This window comes from Conger conger, chromosome 19 (assembly GCF_963514075.1).
Source record: "Conger conger chromosome 19, fConCon1.1, whole genome shotgun sequence".
Classification (NCBI taxonomy): Eukaryota; Metazoa; Chordata; class Actinopteri; order Anguilliformes; family Congridae; genus Conger; species Conger conger.
This window is the reverse complement of record NC_083778.1, coordinates 5,052,155-5,075,376: the sequence shown is the minus strand read 5'-3', so window position 1 is coordinate 5,075,376 and position 23,222 is coordinate 5,052,155. Positions and strand designations below refer to the sequence as shown.

At 47.1% G+C, this 23,222-nt stretch overlaps 2 protein-coding genes across 3 annotated transcripts in view; one reads left to right on the top strand and one right to left on the bottom strand.

The window, feature by feature from the left end:
• LOC133118919 (myosin-binding protein C, slow-type-like) overlaps window positions 1-23,222 on the bottom strand; it is a 55,296-nt gene that overhangs the window by 29,345 nt on the left and 2,729 nt on the right. For both annotated transcript variants that reach the window (XM_061229220.1, XM_061229221.1), the window contains exons 2-3: window positions 5,818-5,844; window positions 3,962-4,006 (exon numbers count right to left, since the gene is read on the bottom strand). In XM_061229220.1, the coding sequence (XP_061085204.1) occupies window positions 3,962-4,006; window positions 5,818-5,839 (67 nt within the window). In that variant the 5' untranslated portion in view covers window positions 5,840-5,844. The remainder of the gene's footprint in view (window positions 1-3,961; window positions 4,007-5,817; window positions 5,845-23,222) is intronic.
• On the top strand, window positions 17,460-22,034 carry LOC133118934 (ADP-ribosylation factor-like protein 1). The gene is made up of 6 exons (XM_061229240.1): window positions 17,460-17,576; window positions 18,844-18,981; window positions 19,326-19,407; window positions 20,491-20,602; window positions 20,899-21,077; window positions 21,401-22,034. The coding sequence occupies exons 1-6, from the start codon at window positions 17,573-17,575 to the stop codon at window positions 21,429-21,431; spliced, it is 546 nt and encodes a 181-aa protein (XP_061085224.1). The 5' UTR covers window positions 17,460-17,572; the 3' UTR covers window positions 21,432-22,034.

Sequence of the window (23,222 nt, the reverse complement as noted above, 5' to 3'; positions counted from 1 at the left end):
GTCAAACAAGCTGACACAGGGCTGTAAAAGAAAGTCAAAAGCACGAAGAATTATTATACCCAGAAAGAAAAAAAAAGAAAAAAGACACGATTTTCATTTTGGCATATTCATTTTGTCGTTGCGTCTGTTTGAGTTTGGCCTGGATTTTATGGTGGGTGTGGTTAATAGCAGCACAGTCGGCGTCCGATGAGTACATTGCCGACCGTCCCAATCAACTGAAGAGGGTTGCTGACGTGCAATGAATTGTACAGAAAACATCTTCAGTGTTAAGCCTTGAGACTCATTTAATAGGAAGCTTCAAAATTGGTTTAAAATGGATCTTTGAACTTAACTTGCTGAAGGTGAATAGAACACACACGCAGGGCATGCAGAAAACAAAGAAAGAAAGAAATGTAATTAAATTAACAGCCAGATCTTTGCGATTGGGATTTGCTTACCAGTGTGAGGGGGTTTGCTGGGGGTAGGGTCAGCATCTACAGGAAGCTTCTGCTCAGCATCTGCAGGTGCTTGTTCAGCAACTACAGGGGCCTGGTTAGCATCTACAGGAGCCTCTTTAGCAGCTACAGGGGCCTGTTCAGCAACTACCAGGGCCTGGTTAGCAGCTACAGGAAGCTTCTGTTTAGTATCTACCGGTGCCTTCTTCTTAGCAGCTACAGGAAGCTTCGGCTTAGTATCTACAGTCACCTTCTTTTTAACAAATGTAGGATGCTTCTTTTTAGGAGCTACAGGAAGCTTTGGTTCAGCAACTACGGGGTCCGCTTCAGCAACTACGGGGGCCACTTCAGCAACTACGGGGGCCGGTTCAGCAACTACGGGGGCCGGTTCAGCAACTACGGGGGCCGGTTCAGCAACTACGGGGGCCGGTTCAGCAACTACAGGGGCCTCTTCAGCAACTACGGGGGCCTCTTCAGCAACTACGGGGGCCTCTTCAGCAACTACGGGGGCCTCTTCAGCAACTACGGGGGCCGGTTCAGCAACTACGGGGGCCTCTTCAGCAACTACGGGGGCCGGTTCAGCATCTATGGGGGCCTCTTCAGCAACTACGGGGGCCGGTTCAGCAACTACGGGGGCCGGTTCAGCAACTACGGGGGCCGGTTCAGCAACTACGGGGGCCGGTTCAGCAACTACGGGGGCCTCTTCAGCAACTACGGGGGCCGGTTCAGCATCTACGGGGGCCTCTTCAGCATCTACGTGGGCCTCACCAGCATCTACGGTGGCCTGTCCATTAGCTACTGGGGCCTGTCCATTAGCTACTGGGACCTGTTCAGCATCTACAGGACCCTTCAGCTCAGCGTCCACAGGTTCCTTCTTAGCATCCGCAGGTTCTGTAGAGCAAGCATTAAAACCTGGGCTAAAGCCAAGCAGGCCTCAGACACAGCTGTGCAGACGCTGCAGACAGATGGACACAGTGTTAGTTAAGCACAGCAAGGACCTTGGGAATTAGTTTTCACGAGCACAGGGCCAGCTCAGCCTGCTGCTGCTCCCTAAGAGAACTTCTCTCTGATTGGCCATATTTCTAGTCCATCACGTGTCTACCCTGCTGACAAAAAAACTATTTTGAAACAGCTGGTAGCTGGTTGACCAGTTCAGACCAGCTCCCAGCTCCCAGCTCAACATGGTTTAGCTGGTTGACCAGTTCAGACCAGCTCGACATGGTTTGACCATCTCAAGCTATGTTTTGGAACACTAATAGATTTCTGAACGGTTACAGGAAGTGTTGAACAGTGTTGGCCCACTTTAAGTGTAGCCTTTTACTTTATTTCTAAGAATAAAATTCTACAACAGAAGCCTAATAAGAAATAAAGGCCTGCCTCGAATACAAGCCTGCCCCAAATAAAGGCCTGTGCTTTGTGCAGCCTAAGTAAATAAAAGACCCCCGGACACAATTTGAGGATTTACGGTGACCAGCTCATAGCCAGCTAGAACAGATTTATGACCAGCTTGGCCATGCTGGTTGACCATTTGGCATACCGTAAATCCTCAAATTGTGTCCGGGGTCTTTTATTTACTTAGGCTGCACAAAGCACAGGCCTTTATTTGGGGCAGGCTTGTATTCGAGGCAGGCCTTTATTTCTTATTAGGCTTCTGTTGTAGAATTTTATTCTTAGAAATAAAGTAAAAGGCTACACTTAAAGTGGGCCAACACTGTTCAACACTTCCTGTAACCGTTCAGAAATCTATTAGTGTAGGAAACACCGTTTGGTAAGTCATAGTGTCAGTCTTAACAGACTTCGTTTATTGCAAATATTCTGAAACACAATAAATCACATGCAAGTCCAGAATCCATAAAATAACAACTTGCCAGACACGCCTTCATGAACAATAACAAATTAGCGTAGATAACAACAAGTTAAGGATCTTTTTTTCCTAAAGTGCGTTTTATTGTTAGACATGCGTTTCGTTTGGAGCAGCATACCGGTAGGCTATCAAAAGATTTTCGCTTTGGTTTGGGATTTAATTTAACTGTTTGATTCTATTGCTAGATGTTGGGACTGATGGGCACTGAAATCTGGGGGGTATTTGATGGTTCACTGTTAAGTTTTATGTCGTTGAAAGAGTGTCGGGATTTCCACCCGTCTGTTTATTGCGAGCCAAGGCAGCCGCTTTCATTCATTCATTGAACGTGCGCTGTGCTGTAAATACATGGAAACATTATTGCGTAGCCAAGTAGCCTAAATTGAGTTAATTTTTAATTTTGCCTGATTTACTTTTTATTAAATTTGTAGGCTGGAATGCCTCGCGGCAACAATTGTGTTTAAATGTATACTGCTTCAGCCTTTGGCAAGCTACTTAGAAGGGGGCGGCAAGCGACTGGTAGCTTGAGAGCAACGCGTTGGAGACCCATGGTGTAGGACAACGACTTTTCATTGGCAACAGTATTAAACCAACCAACAATATAAAATATTAAGAAGAGCTCTTTTATTTCATTGAGTTAAATCGAAACAATGTCTTCTAGTGCTCATGGACTGATAGCCCTACTGGTAGGCAATATTACCCCGGCTTGTATTTGGGGGCCAGCTTTTATTTGTCCGAGTCGGCCACGCCCCCAGCTATTATTCGAGGCCCGGCTTCAAATAGAATCCCGGACACAATTTGAGGATTTACTGTACCTGGATTTTACAGCAGGGATGTGTGGACACTGAGCTCGCAATAAGCTGGGCAACCCCGTCACGAAATGCCAGTTTCTCAACTGCCATTTGAGGGTTGAATGACTACACAGACATAGCTCACATTATCAAGGTAGCTATATATAGCTCATTTTCAAGGGAAACATCTCAAGCCATCTACCAATCTACCCAAGTCTGGCTAGTTAGCCAATCATGCTAGCTAGCAAGCAAGCAAGGTAGTTCGCTAGCTGACAAAGGTTATTGCCAGGTGTACAATGCATTTGGCCGTCAACTGAATGGCCTGAATTTATGTTTTACATCACGAATTTTAAACCTGCGAAAAATGTCAGAAAGCGCCAAATGCTCTTGTTGACTAGCTATGTCAGTGCAGTGAATATATAACACCTACACTTTTGATGAAGTTGTTGAACACATGCATTCAAGTCCTTTCATAACTGTCACCTTTAACACAATGCAGGTTTGGTTTGTTATCGTTTGCCTCATCTTTCAATTCTTCATTAAATGGTTAGTTTTAGCAGCCAAGTCTCCACATTTTCACCAATTTGGAGCCCATTGATTCACCTCAGTATCTCATGTGATAAGTCCCCACCCCCACCCTTCCCTTGGTTAGACCACGTGAAGACAAAATGACAAGGTTTATGCAACTCATTAAAAAAAAAAAAAGTTTAAAAAAAATTATAATAAAGTGGAGTGAAGGTGACATAAACTTTGAAAGATGAAGTGTCAACAAACTCACGTGACGTGGAAAAACTGGGCAAGGAAAGAATAATGGCTTGTACAGTTAGAGTGGAGCAAACGGGTGGGGACATGACAGCAGTAGGGCGCTCGCTCACCTGATGGTGTGACAGTCACAGGGGGCGGGGCATCACAAGGGGCCTCTGAGCACATGACAAAACAGTGACATCACCACTGCTGCTCATCACAGCCTGGACACAGCAATGGGATGTGGACATGCTCACAATAACAAGTGCACAGGTACAGTACGAGCGGCGGCCATTTTACGGAGAAACGCGCACGGTGTTTGTTACAGAGAGACAAAATGGCCGCCGCTCTATGGCGTTCTGGCACCGACATTCTGATGTACTGCAATTAACGTGCAAAATGAGAGGGTGAGAGGGGCCAAGAACCACAGCCACACACACAGAACCACTGCAAAAAAGTCCAGGAAACACAGACCAGGGGCCGCAAGATTTGGATAATTCGCCTTCCAATGGAAGAAATGTTCATGGTACAAATCGTAACGACCGGACTGCTTTTGAAGACACTGAGGTTGGTCAGGTTCCTCGAAACACCGCAGCTACTCTGACAGCAGCCACATTCAGCAGTCAGCACCACAGGGTGTGCCCAAATATTTTGAATAAATTAGCATCCTCATGCACAGCCTTTATACTTCAAGCCTTACAAAACACCCTCGAGTAGAATGAGGGTCACTGTAACAGAGGCTATATGTGATATAGCAGGGGTGAAAATGGCAGTGTATACGGCATGTAACTTCATTCCGTTCACCAGCTTGACGTCAGTGCTCGAAAAAACACTGGCCACTAAATGGCACCTCGTATACTTTCAACAAGGTCAGAGTGTAAACAACACCTCCCTTTTATTGCCTCCGGGGGCAGCAGAACCTGTTGAGAGTGGCAGCTGGTGCACGGAAGATTCTAGAAAATACCAGCGGTGACACACTCACACACACCAACTTTGATTGTCCGCTTGCCTTATTCAGCTCCAATGTTTCACACACATTCATTCACCTCGAGATAAGACCAATTTCTCCCCCTCCTGCATTTCAGTTGCAATACCTTAAGCACTCCCTACTTTCATATCCAGAAGCACTCACCTTCACTTCTGGGCCAAATGTACACTCACTGAGCACTTTATTAGGAACATTTTTACTTTATTACACCTACTTATTCATGCGATCTAATCAGCCAATTGTGTGGCAGCAGTGCAATGCATACAATCATGTAGACACAGGTCAGAGGCTTCAGTTAATGTTCACATCAACCATCAGAATGGGGGAAAAATGTGCTCTAAGAGACTTGGAATGACCGTGGAATGATTGTTGGTGGCAGACAGGGTGGTTTGAGTATCTCAGAAACTGCTGATCTCCTAGGATCATCACACACACACACACACACACACACACACACACACACTAGTCTCTAGAGTTTGCAATCAATGGAGAAAAAAACTAAACAAAAAACCCCAGTGAGCAGCAGTTCTGCAGACAGAAAGGCGTCGTTAATGAGACGTCAGTGGAGAAGGGCCAACCTGGTCAAAGCTGACAGAAACGCGAATAACCACATTACAACAGTGGTATGCAGAAGAGCATCTCTGAACACACAACGGATCATGACTCAAAGTGGATAGGCTACAGCAGTAGAAGTCTAAATAAATACCTAATAAAGTGCTCACTGAGTGTATATTTAAAACTTCAGGGACTAAAAACGGTACAACATTTTTGTGAAAACATTTGAAAGCGCCTGTGAAAGTCCCAGAGAACTTTCACTGAAACATAACACCAACCAAACATGCACCATAAACTCTGGGCTTCTTGTAAAAGGGTTGGTAATACGCAGGTATTTTAATGGTGTCCCTTGGGTTAAAGGGTTAAAACTTTGGGCCCAGGTTTGACCCTTGCTCACCCTCTGGCACGCCCTCAGTCAGACACACAAACAGAGATGACCCTTACCTTCCGGTGGGCCGTTGGCCATCTCATCTGGAGAAGAGATGGAGAGAGACAACTTACATACCAGCAAACACTTTTTATCTCAGAAGCTGAAATCAACCCTGCTGAAAAAAGCAGCTGAAGCCAGGCTTTGAAACGGCTGGTAGCCATTTTAGCAGCTCCATGCTCAACACGGTTTGACCAGCTGTGTTTTGAAACTGCTGGTAGCTGGTAACTTCAAGCTGGTCAAGCTGGATTTTACCCCAGGGGACGGGTCTGCTTGTCTTTCATGCACTCGTACTGATAGTTACAGAAGTTCTTATCTGTGCCAGTCGCAATTTTCCACATTCAGAACTGTGGTAGAAGACAAAATGGCCACCACAGACCATGGAGCTAGCAACTTTAGCTGCTATCGCTCAAGGCAGTCACAGGAGAGGCTACCCCTCATTATAGAACCATGCCCAGCCCAGCACTTTGCTTGTAAACATTTGCATTAACATGAAAGGACAAACGTAGTAGTTTATTTATTTTATTTTTATAATATTACATTTGGACTTAACCCTTTCCACTTTCCCCTCTGGAGGGCAATCGCCACCTATTTTGGACGAGTCCTATATCTCAAAAACGATGTACTGCACACACATGGTTTGTTGAACACTTAAACCAAAGAAGAGGCTTGGACCATTCAGAAAATTCAGACAGAATAATTGTATGTCAGAATAATTTTGTGTACGCTGTATGTACATACAGCGTACACAAAAGATTCAACATTAAAATACAAAAAAATTACAAACATCTAAAAACAGCTGTTCTTGCTACTGAAGAGTCTTTTTAACAACGTGGCATGCCATTTTGCGGTTTTAATTGCATCACAGTTTATTATTTTAGAAATACGAAGGGAACAATGATTTGGGACATCGACAACTCAACCACAAAGGGGCAGAGTTGATAGGGTTAGAGAAGAGTGAACAACCAAACTGTATGTTTTGCTGCTTGAAAAACAGTATCACTGGGCCTGGGATCCTGGGCCATTTGGATCGCAGGGACAACAGTCACGTTCTCTGCAAGCGCCTCAACCCCCTCGCCCTGGTGACAGAAAGGGGAAGTGCAGGCTGTTCTTAGACAGGGTTGGGGGTGGATGCGTGTGTGTGTGTGTGTGTGCGTGCGTTGGGGGGGGGGTGCCTGAAAATGTCCTTGCCATGTTTACTAGTACCCCCCCCCCCATGCCCTACTACCCCCCCCCCCCCCATATCAGCTGGCACTACCCTCTGAATTCTCCAGGGACGCCAACATTCCAGGTGCCAGCCACGACAGGCTCTTTGTTACCCGCCCAAAGGAAAATGCCATACTTCATACTCTTGCTATTCCTAGGCAAAATCCGACCCCCCTCGGCGAGGTTTCCCAGTAAGATGGCACCCCACGCACCCCCCCCGCGCGTCCCGTTATGGGAGTCGTGCTCCCTGTCCCGTTTGTCTGAGTGCAATTACAACACCGCGGATTAAAACGCGCTGCGCCTCCGCATCGTTTTTATCCCGTTTGGATGACCTCAACGCTAGCCTTGGCGCCTCGCAGGACGTTAGCGTGACCTCTGGTTCAGCTCTGCCTGTGCCTGAGGTGCTCGACCTCGCCCATCGAAAACAAAGGCGTCTGGGCCTGTTGTTTAATGCGAAGCCCTCACTGGGTTCTTCCACCTGCATGATCTCCCAAATGCCCTGTTTGGATGGGACGAGTTTTTCCATTGGAGGTTTGGTAATCGTTTCCCCGTCATCAGAATCGACCAAGCCTGTGTTTCTCATGCACCACCCCAGTGAAAGTTATAGGGAAAACGTCTGACGGTTTATCGCGGAGGTGACAGGAACAGCCGTTTGAGAACAAACCTTTTTTTGCAAAGGACTGAATAGAATACACAACTGGTTCTCAGACATAGTCATGGGCTTTCCCTGTGGATGCTGGTTGAACAAGCCGGTCATTGCTCAAAATTCTGCTTTTCACGTTTTCATGGGTGTCCTGGAGCCATAGTAGGTCAGAAATAGCTACGCATTCACGTTGTGCTAAACTGCAAACGCTTACAAAAAAAAGGTAATAAATAAATGTAAAAAAAAAAAAACACGCAGTGTGGCGAGTGACGGAGAACCGCTCTTCCACGGGTACACGGTGCATGGCAGAGGTCACCCGCGCGCGGGGAGGAACTGCGTATCGTTTAACCGGGGTCTCAACGGAGCTTCGAAAGGTCGCAAACTCTCTGTACCCCGGTGCTGAGCGACGAGCTCATTCAGTCTGTATCCCCCCCCCACCACCTTCATTAGCTTAATATAGACCCTCCTTGACAGCCTGACAGGTTTCGGGGCAACGGCCCCATCAAAGCCAGGGCATGTCTGGGACGGCGTGGCTCGGGGCCCCTAGGGGCCTGGCATCCAGGAGCAGTTAATCCCGGGGACGATTTATGGCCCCGCCGGGCGGGGGGGGACAGATGAGGGTGGAGTGCTGACAGACGGAGGTCATAAATACGTGGGGGTGAAGACGCGGCGCCCCCCCGCCCCCTCCCTGCCATTGACACCCTCCCCCCCCCCCCCCCCCCCCCGCTACAGTACACTGCTGTTAAGGGTCAGGGGGGTTCTGTCTGCCAGGTTCTCTGTGCCCTGGGTCCGATGCCGGATCTTCGGTGAACATCATCGAAGACAAAAAAATATATATATATTATAGTTTTGCTAACAGACATAACATAATGACAAGAACAGGCCATTCAGCCAAGCAATGTTCGCTTTTCCTACCACTGATGTGTACGCACTGCTTAGTTTGTCTAAACGCTAAATAGTATCTAGCACCACTTAATCATGGCAGAAACACCCTGTGTTCAGGATGCCACTGCATGTACTGGAAAGCTATTCCACACAGTCACCACTCTCTGTACGGGAAAAATTACTTCCTAATATTATCGGTGCAGAATTTTAGGATGTATTTTACTGTGGAGAACATGACTTTTCTGGGATTTTCACACTGTGAACAACATTTACAGTACACATGGGTGCGTGTATGCACGTGTGTGTGTGAGAGAGTGTGTGTGTGTTTGTATAAGTGGGGAGGGGCTGCAACTAAAAAGACCACAAAATGGATACTGTAACACAACACACCATCAATACGGGCAGTGTCACCGAAGCGCAACAGGGACACGACAACTGTTCCAAGCTCAACAAGACGGATCCCGGCCTCAACACAACCTTGCATGGGACCTCTCGGCAACCCAAACGAGGGACCAGAACCGCCCTGAAATGAACACCACACCGTTACAACAAATCAAGGCTGCTGTTGAAAGGCCCCTCTCGCCCCTCCGGGGCGTCTCCGTTTCGCGCTCGGCGTCTGCCACGCTTCTGTCGCTCCCAAAACGGGCCGCGGCTGCATTGTGCCGCGCAGGTTCAGCTGTTAGCGGCCGTATCGAGTGTCGCGTGTCGCCCGGGGCGATATTCAGCGCTTCGTCTCGGCTACCTTTCGACACCGGGCGCCCTTTCAACATTTCACCCCCGCGACCGAAACGGAGACACTTTTACGATACGGGACTCGTTCCCGTCTCGGGCGCTTTCCCAGTTTTACCCTCTCGGTCCTTAAAATGAAAAATTGTGCCATTGTGACGGTTATTATTGCCCGTGGAGAAGACGGTTACAGTACAATCGAGAGGCTTACAATGCAGTACGCCAGAGCTCAAACGATGACATTTCTCATGTGAACTGGACCAACCAGTCCCTGCTGAATGCAGAAGTATCAAATGTGTTTTTAGGAGGTGCAAGAGACTGGGCACTCTGAAAGTTAATGTACGTTCTTAATCATTTCATTCGCGTTTAACTACCCTGCTGTGAAATCCAGCTATGCCAGCTTGACCAGTTTGAAGCTTGAGTTGGTCAATTAAGCTGGTCTAGCTGGGTATGATCTGGTCAACCAGCATGGCCAAGCTGGTCATAAAGCTGGTGCAGCTGGTTTGAACTGGTCAACCAGCTAAACCATGTTCAGCTGGGTATTGGTCTGAACTGGCCAACCAGCCACCAGCTGTTTTTTTCAGCAGGGTACAAAGGATAAGTTGATATGGATCTTGAGAGAGAGCGCGTATGCTTGAGCTCTTGACTGCAAATAGGGGAATAAAAGAAGGAAAAAATACAGATATTAGAGTAATTAGGGGGGCTCCTTGGGTGGCACTGGCTCTGAGAGAGCCCTGGGAAAGAGGGCGTGGTCACAGAGTGCCTCTGGCTCATTCGTGTGAAACAGGAGACCAGGATACGGCACCCATTTAGAGGTGCAATTTTTATGGAGGGCTGTCAAATTGCCCAAATGCCCAATGCTGATCGGACCCCTCAAGTGCTTGCCCAAAAAAGGCAGAGGGGGAGAGGGGAGCTGGCATCTGTCCCTGATTCCTGATGTGGGGGGGGGGGGGGTTGGAAGGGGGTACTTCTCTCCTGGTGTGTTCCCAGACAGAGCCCCCAGTCTCAAAGCAGAGAGGCAAGGGGCAAGAAGACAATTAACTATCACTTCCCGTCCTGAACACAGGGGCCGGAAATGACATTAGTGAAAAGGGCTAAGTACATCATTGGCACGTGGGCTTGAGGTATTTCATCATCTGCTAGCCAATCCCGATGTTGCTTTCCCGAACCTGTCGTTTCCTAAGCATCCGAAAAGAGCTCACTGTAGCACTGATCCGCAATACTGTATTCTTAGAACATCTTAATCACCATGATATCACAGAGAATAACCACCCTGATCTCACCACCCTGATCTCACAGAGTATAACCACCCTGATCTCACGGAGAATAACCACCCTGATCTCACAGAGAATAACCACCCTGATCTCGCAGAGAATAACCACCCTGCTCTCACAGAGAATAACCACCCGGATCTCACAGAGAATAACCACCCGGATCTCACAGAGAATAACCACCCGGATCTCACAGAGAATAACTACCCGGATCTCACAGAGAATAACCACCCTGCTCTCACAGAGAATAACCACCCAGATCTCACAGAGTATAACCACCCTGATCCCACCACCCTGACCTCACAGAGTATAACCACCCTGACCTCACGGAGTATAACCACCCTGATCTCACAGAGAATAACCACCCTGCTCTCACAGAGAATAACCACACTGATCTCACAGAGAATAACCACCCTGAGCTCACAGAGCATAACCACCCTGATCTCACAGAGCATAACCACCCTGATCTCACAGAGCATAACCACCCTGATCTCACAGAGAATAACCACCCTGATCTCATAGAGCATAACCAGCCTGATCTCAGAGTATAACCACCCTGATCTCGCAGAGAATAACCACCCGGATCTCACAGAGAATAACCACCCTGATCTCACCACCCTGATCTCACAGAGAATAACCACCCTGATCTCAGAGAGAATAACCACCCGGATCTCACAGAGAATAACCACCCTGATCTCACCACTCTGACCTCACAGAGTATAACCACCCTGATCTCACAGAGCATAACCACCCTGATCTCACAGAGTATAAACACCCTGATCTCACAGAGAATAACCACCCTGATCACAGAGAATAACAACCCTGCTCTCACAGAGAATAACCACCCGGATCTCACAGAGAATAACCACCCGGATCTCATAGAGAATAACCACCTTGATCTCACAGAGAATAACCACCCTGATCACAGAGAATAACCACCCAGATCTCACTGATATAACCACCCTGATCCCACCACCCTGACCTCACAGAGTATAACCACACTGATCTCACAGAAAATAACCACCCTGATCTCACAGAGCATAACCACCCTGATCTCACAGAGAATAACCACCCTGATCTCACAGAGTATAACCACCCTGATCTCACAGAGAATAACCACACTGCTTTCACAGGCCTCATTTAGCAAACGTGAAATCCACAGGACCAAAATGGATGTCACTAGCGCTCTGACCTGTTTCTATCACGTGTGTGAAATGAAAAAAAACACTGTAACGCTTGTTTTGTGCTTTTATTATTCAGATTCATCTTTTTTTTTATTTTACATTTTAACGAATAAGCTCATTGAATATCATAATTGTTCATATCATATCAAAATCCAAACTAGATGACACATTAAAATGGGTTAGGCTTCATTTGCATAATCCTAACATTCATTTGAGTTTAATATAAATTCCATAAAACACGTCAACGTTTGCCATAAATATGGCGAAGGAGTCATGGCTTGGGCTTTGTTGCTATGGCCGACCGCTCTTTAGACTACAGTTATTGCTTTATTCGAAGAGAGCGCGCATCTTCAAAGACTGAGACGATTTGTTTGGTGAGGCTAGTCAGTTCCCAGACAACCTCCAGCAACACACTGAGGCCAGTACTCAGACGATCCACATGCTGTTCCTGTGCGAACTTTCTTCCATCCTCAGCTTCTTGGGGAACTGGCACAACATATCGCTCTCGCCCTCCAGGGTAATTCCAGAGAGTGACATCTCTACTGTAATTGTAGAGATGTCGTGTTCATCCAATGTAAACAGCATCCCTGTGGCTTATGTGCTTCGTTTGTGGACTAGAACTTCCTTATTTTTCTCCAGTTTAATGTCAAACCATTTTTGTTGTACCTGTTCCAGAGTACGGAGAGAGACTATAACAACAGCTATACCAGGCCAAATTTGAAAAATGTCAGTGTCCTTGCTGCATTGGATTGTAAGTTACGTGAACATGAGAAGGCAACTTGAGAACTTTGTGTGAATAACTTGTCTTCTCAAGTTCACTTCCCCTGAAATTCTAATGCAGCAAGAATGCCCACCGATTATACATGCATGAGCCACAATAATCTTTCATGTAACATTGCATTTTCCATATGAATGTATGCACTTATTCTGTCCTATATAGCACTCGCTGTTATTCTATTTACATTCTCTGCGCAGTCGGAATACATTGCAACACTTCCCCAACTTTGGACTGAACGGTCATCCCCAGGATAATCATAGAAACTGTACTGATGTGCTACAGTCATGCTGATTCTAAATATTTGCTCCAATACGTGTATATGCTTTTTAATTCAGCGAAAACCGTTTGAGGTTGTTCCCCAGTCTCCCCTATAACTAGTCATACATTTCTACATTTTAGTCATTGAGAAAACGCTTTTAATCCAAGGCAATTTACAAGTGCATAAGTTCTTCGACAAGTGAAAAGCATCAAATCCATGAATAGCAAAACACACATGAACCAAAAAACAATATTCATCGTTTTCAATGTGCAAGGTTTTCTTTTTTTTTAAATATAGGGTGCAGATCAGGAGGGAGGACTACGGTTACAGTCTGAAAAGGTGTGTTTTTAGGGATTCTGCAGTTTTGACAGTGGTAGGCAGGTCATTCCACCCACCACTGAGGAACCAGAACAGAGAACAGGCATGAACGAGCAGCTCGACCGCCTGGTGCTCACAGTGAGGGGACCATAAGGCGACCACAGAGCATTGAGCCACTCAGAGAAAAATGGCTGTCCTTTAAAACTGCCCATAACCCGAGGGATCAGCAGTATTCATGTATATAATCTCCGCTGGCGGATGCCATGACTACAGCCCCGGCTCGACTGCGGACTGAACATAATGAACACAACAATGGCATCCGGCCGCTGCCTGATCCGGCATCATTGGCCAGTAATACAACTCTAAGGCCAAAGTGACATTCAGGATTCCAGACATCCCCCTGCAGACAGAGACCCGAAGCTGCCGGCCCATAAACAGCCCCGGCCAAAGCCCCGGCGATCCGCTCTCAAATCCTCCCAGAATGCAGACCTCACTTGGACGGGACCGCGTTTCACTGCAAAACGGGGGGGTCCGCCAAGATCGCCAGATTCCCGAGGAGAAAGGCGAAACCCATCCATCCATCCATTATCTGAACCCGCTTATCCTGAATAGGGTCGCAGGGGGGCTGGAGCCTATCCCAGCATACTTTGGGCGAAAGGCAGGAATACACCCTGGACAGGTCGCCAGTCCATCGCAGGGCACACACACCATTCACTCACACACTCATACCTATGGGCAATTTAGACTCTCCAATCAGCCTAACCTGCATGTCTTTGGACTGTGGGAGGAAACCGGAGTACCCGTGCAGAGAGAACATGCAAACTCCACACAGAGAGGCCCCGGCCGACGGGGATTCGAACCCAGGACCTCCTTGCTGTGAGGTGGCAGTGCTACTCACTGCACCATCCGTGCCACCAGAAAGGCGAAAGCGAACTTCAGAAACCGAACGCGGTCGCCGCGAGCCGGAGGTTCGCTTCGCGTTAGACGTCTTATCCGGTATGCAGTCCCCTGGGTTCCAAACCCCCGGCCGTTGCTCTGTTAGCGCAGCGCTCAACCAGCCGAGTTGTTGGACTACGGATGCGCCTCGGTTTCTCCAAAAACCGTCAAAATAAAAGCGCAATAATCAGACTGGGATGATTTCATGCAGAAATACGGATATTCTGCTACGGCAGCTCGGTGGGCCCACGCAAGACGATACGTGCATCGAGAGCGCTGAGATTTACGATTGGCCGTAGCCGCCTAATGTCTCCCTTCTGGAATGTTCTGCCGGAACTCACCTTTCTTCGTGGGCTCAGGCATTTCTGAGCAGGGATCCTCCGGCCTGTGGAGGGGGCGGGTGGAGCGCAGGGATTTGGGCGTTTGGGAGGGGGGCGTGCGGTTGGGACAGAACAAGACCCTGAATCAGGCCAGTACAGTGACGGTTGGGGAGATGAGACCCTGGACTTTATAAGAGGGGGCTTGCTCCTCCCCGCTGACAAACAATGCAGGTCCACAGCACTGCCACTCAACACCCTGACTGCCACCACATACACACACTCCCCTCCCTTCCCATCACACACACACCCCTCCCTTCCCATCACACACACACACACACTCCCCTCCTCTCCCACCACACACACACACTCCCCTCCCCTACCACCACACACACAGACTCCCCTCCCCTACCACCACACACACACACCCCTCCCTTCCCATCACACACACTCACACACACACCCCTCCCTTCCCATCACACACACACACACACACACTCGCCTCCCCTACCATCAAACACACACACATCCCCCCCCCACCACACGCACACTCCCCTCCCCTACCTCCAAACACACACACACACCTCCCCAACCACCAAACACACATCCCTCCCTTCCCATCACACACACACACAAACACACACACTCCCCTCCCCTACCATCACACACACACACAGAACCACTTGACGTTAACACACCAGACTGATGGATTTATTTGGGCAGGGGGGGGGGGGGGAAGCAGTGTCGGGGGACCTCCTTTTAAAACTTTGATGGCAATCACGGGGCAAGGTCCGGATCATGTGTCCCGGCTGTTATCCGCGGGATTAGCCCAAACGCCTGGCGACAGCGGCAGCCCAGGCAGCTGATGAGGGGACAGAAGGGGGGGGTTACACACTCTCCCCGAGACGATGTCATCACCGTGCCGCACCACAACGAACGAACGGGCGAACTGTGAACTGCTATATCAGCGCGGCGTTGCTCCCTCCAAAAAAATCACTTCTCTAATCTGACAACCGTCCGGCGTTTTTTTCCGGCTTGTTTTCGCCCCTTAAGGGCTCAGTTTCACCTGCAGGCCCCCCCCACCCCCACCCCCACCCCCCCCACGCACCTCCGGTAGCAGAGTCCCGGATGGATGAGACTTCTCCGAGCAAAACTGGCTGGGCCAATTGAAAACAGATGCTAAAAAACCCAGAAAGCAAACTATCACTAAGCAAAATATCACAAACTACCATGACCCCTTGCTGGAAAACATAATATTCCTGCAGAAGAGTTAAAGTATGGAAATGGTGATATCCACTTCCTGAGATCCATATTTAATTGGCCTAATTCAGAGCCTTTGTTCACAGTGATGTACAGGCATTACGGTTTATCCGAGATCAGCACCAGGCTTTCGTCGCGTACGGTACGTACCCTGCTTACATCTAGATCAGACGGTATTCCCTTTGATAATGGTTTTCGTCGGGATAAACGCAGACGCGGCGGCCCAACAGAGACGTGTTGTCACGCACATTCACCGGGTGAGAAGGGAACGCGTGCCCTTTCCTGGTAGTTGACCCAAAGGGCTGTGACAGGCCATATATAACTCAGGCTGGGCCGCAGAAATGAAGAAAGGGCTTAAGCTGGATCATGTGGCCCTGTCACAAAGCCACGCAAAACCATTGAGGAGTGCTTGCGCTGGTCGAGCGCTTGCATCATGTCGCAGATTTAGCCATGAGGTCACCGCGGCGAAACGGATAAGGAGCCCTCTGATGTCCGGCAGCGCCCTCTGCTGGTAGACAACGAGAGTTAGACACGGGTGTTTGTTTTATTTTTACGGTAATTTATTGTTGCGGGCTATATTTATGGCTTTTGTCAAGTCGTTGATGTGATTTAGCAACACTGGCGGTCTCTTTTCACGCTAATAAATCCTGTTGGGATTCTTAGAGAAACAGAATGTCGAGAGAACACAAACAGTGTACCTACTTGGTACCCACCGGAAACGATAACGGATCTAACCTCTGACCTTGAAATGGGACTATGGAAGAACTAATTTCTTTCTGGGTTGAGGGGAAATTCGTATAGATTATATGGATATTTGAGACAATTTTAACAGCGTATTGAATAGTTTTTACATCAGAACTTTGCATGTGCCAACAGTAGTTCGTCATTGGTCATCGACTTTGTCCGTTTCATTTCACCCTAAAATTGACAAATTGGTTTTTGAATTATCCATATATTTTACCGATATAATAATGTCTTCGCTAAATATTTGCAAATGTGTGGTTGCTCATAATAACGTATCGTCAGCTACAAAGAAAATGAAAATAATTTTAAAAACCTGATTCCTCAAAAATGATTTGATGAATGTCTTTGCGAGGAATCTGTACATTTGGCATTACAGTAATTGACGGGATGAAACGGAATATATTATTAATCGTGTGCTTATACCAGGAAAGGAAAAAGATCCCATAACGCCACTCTGAATTAGAACGCCTCCAATCGCGGAAGAATCTTTTCCCTGAATTGAACTGAGAATGGAGCGTGGAAGCCTCTATCTGCTTTCATGTGCGCATGCCTCATGGGCCGCGCTGCAGTCTTCGCATTACACAGAGGCTTCGCGAAATAAATACAGCTGGTCAAGAGTGTCCCACATTACCAGAGACAGCAAGGAGATTCGATTAACATTACCGAATGGAAAATAGTTCGGTAAAGTGTCTATTTCGGACACGTACTTTCATATTACCTCCACCGACATGGTCTAAGATAAGGTCTAATAAATCGTTTCCACAAATTACGTAAGGTCAAAAATATACGAAGTATACAAATAATATGGGCAAAAACATTGTGAAGAAATCACTACAGTTAAAAATCTGGATGGAAATGAACTCAGGGAGAGAAATTGCACTACCGTTTTGCATCAATAAAGGCGCTGTGCTGAAAACTTAGATGGATCACGTGATGAGGTTACGTCGTCGATTACGGAAGTAAATATTTATCTGTACGAAAAGCCAAAGCACATTCCTTCATATATATTATTTTATTTACTAGAGAACTTGATGTGTCATATTTACGTGTACACAAACTATAGGAAGACTGAAATTATATGTAAATTATTAAGCGACCTTTTGTACATTTTAGCGTCATCAAAATTACACTGGAATCTGAAGGTCGCAGACAAATTTTTTTTTTCTTTTAGTCAGTGACACGTCACTCGGAGGAAAAACTGTAACGCTGAAAGATTCAAACGCAGAATTATCGTCATCTACCGACATGGGTACGGCTATCAATATACTTTTATGCTAACGATAAAATAGTTATTTTTCTTGCCATGTAATTCTCATTGCCTTTGATGTCGTTTCGGTCCATCTAGCTTGATAGCTGGCTTGCTATACTGTCAGTTTTCCCTTAAATTAAGTGCATGTTTTAGGTGCAAAAAGTTAACTAGGCGATGAATTACGCGTGCTATGGTTAGCAATGCAACTTATGCTAGCCGGCTCAATTCCTCAATGTTGACGGTTGTCACAACATAAGTTACGGTTTCAACTAAAAATAATGCATTTCAATTTTGACAAGGATAAGAATACATAAATCAGATTAACGAATAGCTTGTAGCAGACGAGTACTTGTCATCAGTAAGTCGAATCTTATAGGTCAAATAGTTGGGACGATAGAGCCAGGTCCAGTAAGCGACTTTAGTATTGTAAAAGCAATCGGAAAATACGTGCGCAAACATGTTGTCATTGGTTGAATTCATGTTGGTTGTCGTCGAACTGTGTTGAAATATCATCAATATCATCACTCAGTGAGCACTTCTATGCGTATTAGGCTGATGTTTCTCTTCTGCTGCTGTAGCCTATCCACTTAGAGGTTTGATGCGTTGCGTGTTCAGAGATGCTCTTCTGCACTACTCTGTTGTAATGTGGTAATTTGCGTTACAGTCACCTTCCTGTCAGCTTTGACCAGTCTGAGCCCATATCCTCTGACCTCGCTCATTAACTCCGGGTTTCGCCCGGAGAACTGCTGCTCACTGGATGTTTCGCTTTTCGCAACAGTCTCTGCAAACTCGAGACTGTTGTGCGTGAAAATCCCAGGAGATCAGTAGTTTGAGATATTCAAACCACCCTGTCTGGCTCCAACAATCATTCTACAGCCAAAGTCACTTAGGTCACATTTCTTCCCCGTTCTGACATTTGGTCTGAACAACATCTGAACCCCTTTACCACGGCTACATGCTTTTATGCATTTAGTTGCTGCCACATGATTGGCTGATTAAATATTTGCATTAACAAGCTGGTGTACAGGTCTACCCAAAAGTGATCAATGAGTGTATGTCCCAGAGGCATCAAACTCTATCCCGATGGACTTCATATTTACAGCGAGTTACTGCGTGTTCCAGTAAGACTGCCGCAAAGTACCTGTCTTCAAAATATGGAATTGGCTGATCTCAAGAAGGGGAACATGTGTATATATACACACACACACACACACACCTCCTCCCTCCAGAGTTCACAGATGTGAGGTTATTGATTGCCTCTTTGCAGGGGGGGTTTTCTCCAACATATTTTCGGGACTGTTCGGGACCAGAGAGATGCGGATACTGATTTTGGGGCTGGATGGTGCTGGGAAGACCACCATCCTGTACCGTCTACAAGTGGGAGAGGTGGTCACCACCATCCCAAGTATGTATCAGCTTCGGTGTTCGGTGGAGCGTGGGCACGCACACTCACACTCACACTCATACCATTTGTTTTTTATCTCCGATGAACCACTGGTGAAGTATCAGTCAGTACCAGTCTATACACTTTGTCCAGTACATGCACCACCATTCACAAGGCATTGGCTGTGTTCGAAACTGTGTACTAGCATACTGCTCATACTAAACTTCGGGCTGATTTTCATCGAAACGTAGTACGAGCAGTATGCGGTTTCGAACGCGCCCACTGTTGTCTTTTGCTGACAGTTCTCTTTACATCGCACACTTCTAATTCTGTAATTCAGCTTCTCCATTTATTTTTGTTTCCAGCAATCGGTTTCAACGTAGAAACGGTCACGTACAAGAAGTTGAAATTCCAAGTGTGGGATCTAGGGGGACAGACCAGCATCAGGTAGAGAAGCATTACTGATCAGCCGTTTCGCTATAAGAATATACACTCACTGAGCACTTTTAGGCATTTTAGACATCTACTGCTGTAGCATATCCAGTTAGAGTTATGATACGTTGTGTGTTCAGAGATGCTCTTCTGCATACCACTGTTGTAATGCGTGGTTATTTGCGTTACTGTCACCTTCCTGTCATCTTTGGCCATTCTCCTCTGACGTCTGAAGTTTTTATTACACCATTCTTTGCAAACTCTTGAGAGTAATGTGTGTGACAATCCCAGGAGACCAGTAAAATGGTAAATGGTTGGCATTTACATAGTGCCTTTATCCAAAGCGCTGTACAATTGATTGGTTTCTCATTCACCCATTCATACACACACTCACACACCAATGGCGATTGGCTGCCGTGCAAGGCACCGACCAGCTCCTCAGGAGCATTTCGGGGTTAGGTGTCTGGCTCAGGGACACTTCGACACAGCGCGGGCGGGGGATCGAACCTGCAACCCTCCAACTGCCAGACGACTGCTCTTACTGCCTGAGCCATGTCGCCCATCCCAGTAGTTTCTAGGTACTCAAAGCACCAACACCAACAATCATGCCACGGTCCAAATCACTTAGATCACATTTGTTCCCCATTCTGATGGTTCATGTGAACATTAACTGAAGCTCCTGACCTGTATCTACATGATTGTGTGCATTACACTGCTGCCACACAATTGGCTGAGTAGATGACTAAATATTCCTAATAAAGTGCTCAGTGAGTGTAGATCATGTATGTATGCATGTTCTATTGCACTCTGGCCTACAATATTTTCCACAACTATTATTTTACATAATAGGGTTTCCTATGTGATGAAGTGTACTAGGTTTTCTCCTCCAAGTTGATTAAGTGTATATCGCTATGCCAGCGTACATAGCCTTGGCATACTTCACCCTTGTTCGGGTTTAAATTTGTGTGACATGCAGCATCAGGTTCTCTTTATGTGCCCAATGCACCCACTTTGTACAGCTCTCTGATGCCCTCCCCCTCTCCTTGTCCTCATCCCCTTCCTTCCCCGCTTCTCTTCCTCTCCCGTGACCCATCTCAGGCCCTACTGGCGGTGCTACTACTCGAACACGGACGCCGTGATCTACGTGGTGGACAGCAGCGACAGAGACCGCATGGGAATCTCCAAGACCGAGCTGGTGGCCATGCTGGAGGTGGGGCTAATGCTGCCACAAAATGGCGACGGCGGCCATTTTGTGCCAGAATGCTCACGGTGCATCAGCTGAGGCCTATTTTCACTTCAACCCTGATTTTGCACGCCCGATTCTACCAGTTAGCAGCTCTGTGGGATCTTTAACTGTTGGAGGGTTGGAGTGAAAACCTACAGAACTGTATATAGCCCCTGCTTAGTCTAATCAACTGTAAGTCGCTTTGGATGATAAGGACAATAATGAGGTTGCGCTAGCTGAGGTGGCATCTCAGAGTGGTGACGGCTGTCTGAATCTGGCAGGAGGAGGAGCTGAAGAAGGCCATCCTGGTGGTGTTCGCCAACAAGCAGGACATGGAGCAGGCCATGACCCCCGCCGAGGTGGCCAGCTCCCTGGGCCTGGCCGCCCTCAAGGAGAGGAAGTGGCAGATCTTCAAGACCTCGGCGACCAAAGGCACGGGGCTGGACGAGGCCATGGAGTGGTAAGCCCCATCTCGCTCAAGAACAGCGACTCCTAATTCGGTACCGCGAGGTACTTCGTCGGCGGGTAATTTGGCATGATCCAGAGCCAGGTTCCACCGCTTGCAGCTTTGTTGCGTATATTTCGACGATTAAGTTTGAGTATTTCCGCTCAAGGTTACAAGAGCCGTGGTCCACCTCGGAGTCAAACTTGCAAGCTCTGGGCTATGAGCCCGGTTCCCTCACCATCACACTCCTCCGGCACCACTGTTTGTGTTTCTATGATGCTACTTCGACAGCTAATTGTGTGTTGCTTGCTAACCATTCGGTTACCTTTCCTTTGCAGGCTTGTGGAGGCCCTAAATAGCAGGCAATAATCATGCCTGTGGCCTTAACCCCCACCCTCCTTCCCCATGTACATATTCCTGATTGAGCCCCCCCCTCCTCCATTTTGGCTCAGGACTGTACCCCCTCCCCATTTTGGTGGCAGCTCCAAACCCCTACACTTCACCTGGCCAGGAGAGAGTCAGCACGAGGTGGACATCCACAGTGAACAACTCTCATATTCAGAGAGCCATCTACTGAAGACAAGACTTTTTTTCTTTTTCTCCAATCATTTACCCAGTTTATTGGACGCCCTGATTGGTGGCCCAGTATGGTGGACTGTTGACAAGTTATTGGCCAAACTGGTCTTTCCGGCCCTGTGTGGTGATTTGTATTCAGACTGTTCTTTTCTATTCTCAGGCTGCTAAGACGGGCCTGCGTTGTTTTTCCACATTTCTGTCGTCCGCTCTCAAACCGGCTGCAGAATTTTGATTTTGATATGTTCTTAATTTCGGTAACTGACATTAGTGCCTGAGTGTTTTTCTCCGGGATCCATTCCTAATTGCCTATTTATTTATGAGCTTTCATTGGTTCAAAACGGTTTAATAAATATGTAATCAAGCTGAAATGAATAAACGTGCACTGTAAATGGTAAATGGCTGGAATTTATATTGCCTTTATCCAAAGTGCTGCACAATTGATGCTTCTCATTCACCCATTCACACACACACACACACACTCACGCTGATTGGCTGCCATGCAAGGCACCAACCAGCGCGTCAGGAGCATTTAGGGGTTAGGTGTCTTGCTCAGGGACACTTCTACACAGCCATGGCGGGATCGAACCAGCAACCCTCCGACTGTCAGGCGACTGCTCTTACCTCCTGAGCCACAGCATTAAAGCCATCGGCTTAAGGCAGATTTTTCATGGTTGAAAATGCTTTAAACCACAGGTGTCAAACTCCAGTCCTGGAGGGCCGTAGTGTGCTGGTTTTTGGGGTGTTCTGGGTTCATTCAAGTCACTGATTGGTTAAAGTATCCACACGCCTTGTTCTCAAGGCCTTAATTGGCCTTAATTGGCAGCTGATTGAAAGGAAACCGCGAAAACCGGCGGACACTGCGGCCCCCTGGGGATTCAGTTTGACACCCCTGCTTTAAACTGTATAAAATAGCCTATAAATAAACACTTAATATTTCTTTTTATGATGAGTACTTATACAAGCGGATAATCGTAAGTGAACTGGATTCAAAAGTTCAATTTTTAAATGAAAATGGAAAGCATTGTTTTGTTATTTAAATATCTTGGTATGTACTACTCGGATGTTCCAGGGCCTGTAATAAATAAAGACCACCCGCCATATTTAAAAAAAGCATGGGGTATCTCGGTGGCGCAGCCTGCAGAGTACTGACCGCATGCTCATTGTGAGCCGCGACGTCAACAGTTCGAATCCGACCGTCTGACAATTTGTCGCATGTCTTTCCCTCTCTCTCGCCCCCATTCTTCCTGTCTCTATATACCGTCCAATAAAAGCTGAAAAAAGGCCTAAAAAATATCTTTAAAAGAAAAAAGAAAAAGCGTGGCATCTAATCCTACATTAGTTTCACCTTTTCCTCCTCCATTGGAATTACACAGCACTGCATGTGGTGAAACGTATGTAGGAAACTTTTTCATGGAGTTTTAAGAGAGGCTCAAAACAACAGTATAGCAGTCATTTTGATTGGCTGATGAGGTCGAGCGCCATTGAGTGGAATATGGCACTCTTGGGACTGAAATGGTTGACACCACAAAGCCAAATGAAGAGGAATCCTCCTAAGACTGCCAAGCTGGGGAATGAAACCAGTTC